The 6,000-nt window shown below is 46.5% G+C and overlaps 1 protein-coding gene across 1 annotated transcript; it reads left to right on the top strand.

Annotated features, from left to right (window-relative positions):
• Positions 1 to 346: 346 nt before the first annotated feature.
• Positions 347 to 4,950, top strand: LOC106709892 (tubulin alpha chain). The gene is made up of 8 exons (XM_014501800.2): positions 347 to 510; positions 1,157 to 1,379; positions 1,809 to 1,981; positions 2,628 to 2,756; positions 2,885 to 3,055; positions 3,513 to 3,869; positions 4,056 to 4,219; positions 4,536 to 4,950. The coding sequence occupies exons 1-8, from the start codon at positions 508 to 510 to the stop codon at positions 4,663 to 4,665; spliced, it is 1,350 nt and encodes a 449-aa protein (XP_014357286.1). The 5' UTR covers positions 347 to 507; the 3' UTR covers positions 4,666 to 4,950.
• The last annotated feature ends 1,050 nt before the right edge of the window (positions 4,951 to 6,000 follow it).

The following is a 6,000-nucleotide window of genomic DNA, read 5'->3' as shown; positions in this document are numbered from 1 at the left end:
CAATAACACATTTGTATGAAGCCGGGCACGGAATTATTGCAACACAAAATGAAACATAACATGCCACGCAATGCAAATAATCCAACACGATCACGGACGGTATTACAATTATGTTATTTTGTGTTAGTTTCACTACGTGCCTATGTGATTTTCGCCATTTTGGCGCTGACGGTAGTGATTGCTGAAGGTCAGTAACATCAACAGGCGCATTTAAATTGGAACAAAGCAAATGTTGTCATGTCCAGGCAACGAGCTATCGATTTATAGAGATCAGAGCATAAAACCTTTTTGTTTGTTAGTTGCGGCGGGCGAATGGGACTGGCTAGCGCGCGAGAGACATTCAAACGCGGAACAGGCGCCGCGACGCAATCGGCCAACTGAAGGCCGCAGATGCGCAGTTTTTTTCTAAATTTCAGTCCGCACCAAATTTTTGTAGCTTTGTATCAATTTACAATTATTTTTTAACATCTTTTTAAAACAGATTTGGATAAATTTTTAGTGTTCAAAATGGTGAGTACATTTCTGTATTGAATTTTACAAAGATTTATATTCTAACATTACGGTAATCTCACATAAGCCGCGCAGCAGTCGCGCCGCAGCCGCGCCGCAGCCGCGCCGCAGCCGCGCCGCAACCGCATCTCGCTATAGTTTAGCTCAATGATTATGTATTCAATTTTTTTTATTAGATTTTTGTCTCAGTTGCAGTATACACGAGTTACACAGTTGTACTTTTATAAGTTATTCGTAGTTGTTGATTGATGCTTTTAAATTATAATGAAAAGTGGAAGGAAACCTGTACATATATTTGAAAGTATTATGATTGTCGGACGTTCCTATTTGTCGGAATGTTTTAAACTCGTAAGGCCCGGTTAGGAAATGAGCTTTGCGGCGATGGCTAGCCCGACCGCGCGGATGGGCAGCTCCTGTCTCTTTATCGAAACTCACGTGAGGTAATCGATTAAAAGCAAACAAAACTTTCTTCTTTATTACAATAGTAGATTACACTAAGTAATAAGTTTTTATTGTGAAGATATATATTTATATTGTGATTAGAAATTTTAGTTAGTCATAAGCAGTGCGCTTATAATGAAGGTTTAAGGGGGGTGTGTCAATGAGGCAGCTCGAGGCAATGTTTGTTGTGGTGCTGGTGTTACAGAGGGAGTGCATCTCGGTGCACGTGGGGCAGGCGGGGGTGCAAATGGGCGTGGCGTGCTGGCAGCTGTACTGCCTGGAGCACGGCATCCGGCCCGACGGCACACTGCCCGCGGCCGAGGCGGACGCCGGTACCGACTCCTGCTTCAATACCTTCTTCTCGGAGGCGGACCGCGGCAAGATGGTGCCGCGGGTCGTGATGGTCGACCTCGAGGCCACGGTCATAGGTATAGTTGTAATGGCTTCACCTTCTGAGCCCACTGCTGTCAATATTATCTATTTATTTATTTATTAATGAGACCCGTCGAAGACAATTGTCTGTTATCGAATATTTAGCTGGGAATTTGGCATGTGATACCTCCATTTGTGGTAGGAACGATGGCCAACTGAGTTGAGGTATAATGTCCCTGTCATCGGTTTATTGTTATGAAATTTGGATAGTACCCTACTGCGGGGTGCTGGTGTTCTACGTCCAAGAAGATTTTTAGCCCAAAATATTTACATATACTAAAATATTTTTTTATGATTATCATAATTATTATTATACATTTTTAATTATTATACAAGCCGGGCCGAGCAGTAAATGTGACGTGGGTCGCGTGTTCGGGGTGCTCCCCGGGTGGTAAACAATGGCAACGTGCGTGTGTTTGTTGCAGACGAGGTGCGCACGGGCGAGTACCGGCAACTGTACCACCCCGAGCAGCTTATCACGGGCAAGGAAGATGCGGCTAACAACTACGCGCGCGGCCACTACTCCACCGGCCGCGACATCCTTGAGCCCGTCATGGAGCGCGTGCGCAAGCTCGCCGACCAGTGCACCGGCCTGCAGGTTAACTCTTCTCCCATAAGCCCTTCAGAAATATCTCTATCCTTCAATTGGCAAGGGTCGGACCCAAAATTAAGTAAAGTGGGTAAAAACCTTCCCGGAAATATTACATTTATAAAAAATGTATAAAGAGAAAACAAATTAGGTCGTATTAGTTTGAAATAAACCTATTTCGCGAACATTATGTAATTGCGTTGCCTTAAAACAAACTAAACTCTAAAAAATTGTCTGTCTCCGCAAATCTGCGTTTGTTCCGGGTTATCTCCGAAACGACTGGACTAATTTTGATGGGATTTTTACTAAAAGGTAAGTGGTCCATGCAGAAATATTATTGGTTACTTTCTTCTGCGTTGAAGTCTCCGGCGGCTGCTAGTCGGAAAATAAATTAAAGAACAGTCCGATGTCGGTTGCCACTTAGTTGAAAAGTAGCCAGCTCCTGGCGGGCACTGACGAGGTAGTCCAGACCAGTCTCTGCATTGAAGGATTTCGTTCATTGCATCTTTTATTGACAAAAACTATCGATCAATAAATTAAAGTGTAAAAGGATAAGTAGCCGTTCCGTAAAAGAAGAGTGATTAACTCGCAATTGTTTACAAGTAGAACAAATATTTATTTGTTATAAAATAGTTATGTAAAAGTGTGTCGTCAGGGCTTCTTCGTGTTCCATTCGTTCGGCGGTGGCACGGGCTCGGGCTTCACGTCACTGCTCATGGAGAAGCTGTCGGACGAGTTTGGGAAGAAGAGCAAGCTGGAGTTCGCAATCTACCCCGCGCCGCAGGTATAGCAACACGCTACACACCATTCAAGATACACGTTACAATATTTATTGCCGAACGGTAAATGGTTGATCGGTTACGAGTAGAGGAAGTAATCGGAGGTGAGAAGTGAAAGGTGAGAGGTGTGCAGGTGTCGACGGCGGTGGTGGAGCCGTACAACGCGGTGCTGACGACGCACGCGACGGTGGCGCACTCGGACTGTGCCTTCATGGTGGACAACGAGGCCATCTACGATATCTGCCGGCGGCGCCTCTCCATCGAGCGCCCCTCCTACGCCAATCTTAACAGGCTCATATCTCAGGTGCATTTCATTACATTTGAAATACATACATATACATGTATATCGCAGCAAGTATGAGTGGCAATGATAGTAATATGTCCTGGACAGTCGACCTTCATATTGTATTAAAAGTGGTAGAGCCCGTAGTATGACGCTGCATACAATACGCCTAGGGCCTACATACTCCCATGTAAGAAAGGAAAGTATCCTTTTGCTGTACATTCCATTAAGAGGCAGGCAACCTTGATTCTTGAAGATATCTAAGGGCAGCGGTAATTACTTTAGCGATTTCAGGTAGCCATAGGTCGAACCTTATACCATAAAAAAATTATAAATACACTAAAGTGAGGCGGTGCAAAAGAACGACGAGCGTGTATCTGCATTGTTTTCGTAGCGCAGACGCAAGTGCGGTTCGCTCGTTTCGCGATGCGTTCGTTATTCACACGTAGATGTGTTTATGACGAGCGGCTGTTGGTAGGTGGTGTCATCGATCACGGCGTCACTGCGTTTCGACGGCGCCCTGAACGTGGACCTGACAGAGTTCCAGACCAACCTAGTGCCGTACCCCCGGATCCACTTCCCGTTGGCCGCATACGCGCCCGTGGTGTCCGCGGACAAGGCTTATCACGAGGGCATGTCAGTGTCGGAGATCACGTCTGAGCTGTTCGAGCCCCAGAACCAGATGGTGAAGTGCGACCCGCGCGAGGGCAAGTACATGGCGTGCTGCTTGCTGTACCGCGGCGATGTCGTTCCCAAGGACGTGAACGCCGCCATCGCCAGCATGAAAGGGCGCGCCGGCATCCGCTTCGTCGACTGGTGCCCCACCGGATTTAAGGTTTTTAATTTGTCTAATAAATCTAGCTCAGATCATTTATTTGATTTCTCTTAACAGTCTGCAACGCATTCAGTTAAAGATTTTGTGCCATAAGTACATTATTCCTCGTTAATTACGAGAACAGTGAAGTAGCACGTGTGGTGGAGAGTCGCAGCGAGTGCAAGGCGGTGTGCCTCTATATTGCAGGTGGGTATCAACTACCAGCCGCCGTCGGTGGTGTGCGGCGGCGATCTGGCGCAGGTGAAGCGCGCCGCCTCCATGTTGAGCAACACGACCGCCATAGCCGAGGCCTGGGGCAAGCTCGACCACAAGTTCGACCTGATGTACGCCAAGCGCGCCTTCGTGCACTGGTACGTCTCGCTCCACCTCATTTGTTGATTGATACTCGCACCACCCACACTCCGCAAGACTACGACAACCACACAATAAATTCTAAATATTACATTATTATCATTTATTATCAGTATTGGCTATTGTTGAAGTTACCTTTTTCTCGTGTCATAAAGAGAAAGAAGAACGATAGCGACGCCTTAATTCTACGGTTGTTTAGATAGTTGTATAATTATCTCTGTTCAAAATAATTTTGTTAGTTCCATTGCTTGCCAGTTCGTCTGCTAATGATATAAAGAAATGAATATTGTATATCAACTTCAAATGTTTGCGCAGGTATGTAGGCGAAGGTATGGAGGAAGGGGAGTTCTCAGAGGCTCGCGAAGATTTGGCGGCGTTGGAGCGCGACTATGACGAGGTCGCCGTCGAGAGCTCCGAGCTGGAGACCGGTGACGACGAGTTGTGACGTGCCGCGTCCGACGACCGCCGCCCGTGCATACTGCGCATCCCACTCTGCACGCGCACCGTACCCAATACCCAGCACCCGTATGCATCTCGCACCTCGCACCCCGCACCCTGCACCCTGCACCCTGCACCCCACACGCGCCCCGCACCCCGCGTCCCGCACCGACGTCTATCTAGCCACTGGTCTTGGGAAACTTGCTCGCTCGCAACGTTGTCCAGTCTAGTTTTTGCAATTTTTCTGTGGACACAAGTTGCTGACACATCGCGCTGTTTGTGTATGTAATGAATTATACTGTGGGAATTCTAGCCCCCAATAATTTAGCTGAAATTATTGTTATTAAAATCGCTCCAGTCGCCGTGCATCCAAAATAAAGATCGGGAACTTTGAATACACAAATAAGTGTGTAAGAAGTGTCGCGGCGAGGGCGACGGTGTCGGTGCGGCGTGGCGCCGCGCGGCTACGAGGAGCGTCGCCGCCCTGGCGGACGCCAGAAAACCGCGGCCGCATTTTGTTAATGTTAAGTATGGCAGAACTACGGGAAATTTATTAAAGGTTCGAAAATGTCCGCCGAAGGTAACGACTCTCCCCGTGCCGCCGCTGCATCATGATGACGCGCTGTCGCCGCACTGTTGCGCTGTTGCCACTCTTCTGACGCCTTGTTCTGACTTCTGTTCCACTGTGTCTTATTCAATAGTCGCAGCGGGTTCGGAGTTAAATTGAAGAGCGTTTAATGTTGTTTGTAAATTGTCGGTGCCCCCTCGCCCCCCGCGCGGGGGCGTCTGTAACGTAAGAGTAATTGTCTTGTGCCGTTTAGTTTTACGTCTGGTGATGTTAAAGTTGTACGTTTTATAAAATATATTTATTTTGTTTTAATTCAGACTAGTTTTACTTTTTCTTGTGAAATAGTCAGCGTATTTACTAAGCGATTAAATGTAGCAGGCGGAAGTGATATAAACAGGCTTGTCGAGAATATTAACTAATGATTACAGTGGATAATAAGCGGCGTTGTGCAATGTCAAGGTATATCATGATCAGCGATATACAAGTTGTCAATGGAAACTACGCTTCATCTAAGTTACGCAACTTCGGCGCTCGGACGCTTCAAATAAGATTTAAAACTGCTTAAGGTTGTATTATGTATTAAGATATATGTACTAGCTGTTGCACACGATCTGCGCTCAAATAAGCAACCTGTGTAACTGTAATTTACCGCGAAGTTTAATATGAAAGAAAATTTCGCGGGTGGGGCCTTTGGCACTTTGAAATTAAAATGATTTAAGATATTGCCGTACTTCACAGATCATTACTTTTATACTTTCTTAGGTCTATTTGCGG

The sequence above is a fragment of the Papilio machaon genome, chromosome 6, assembly GCF_912999745.1.
Source record: "Papilio machaon chromosome 6, ilPapMach1.1, whole genome shotgun sequence".
Classification (NCBI taxonomy): domain Eukaryota; kingdom Metazoa; phylum Arthropoda; class Insecta; order Lepidoptera; family Papilionidae; genus Papilio; species Papilio machaon.
The sequence above is the reverse complement of the archived record's forward strand: the minus strand, read 5'-3'. Positions and strand labels throughout refer to the sequence as shown.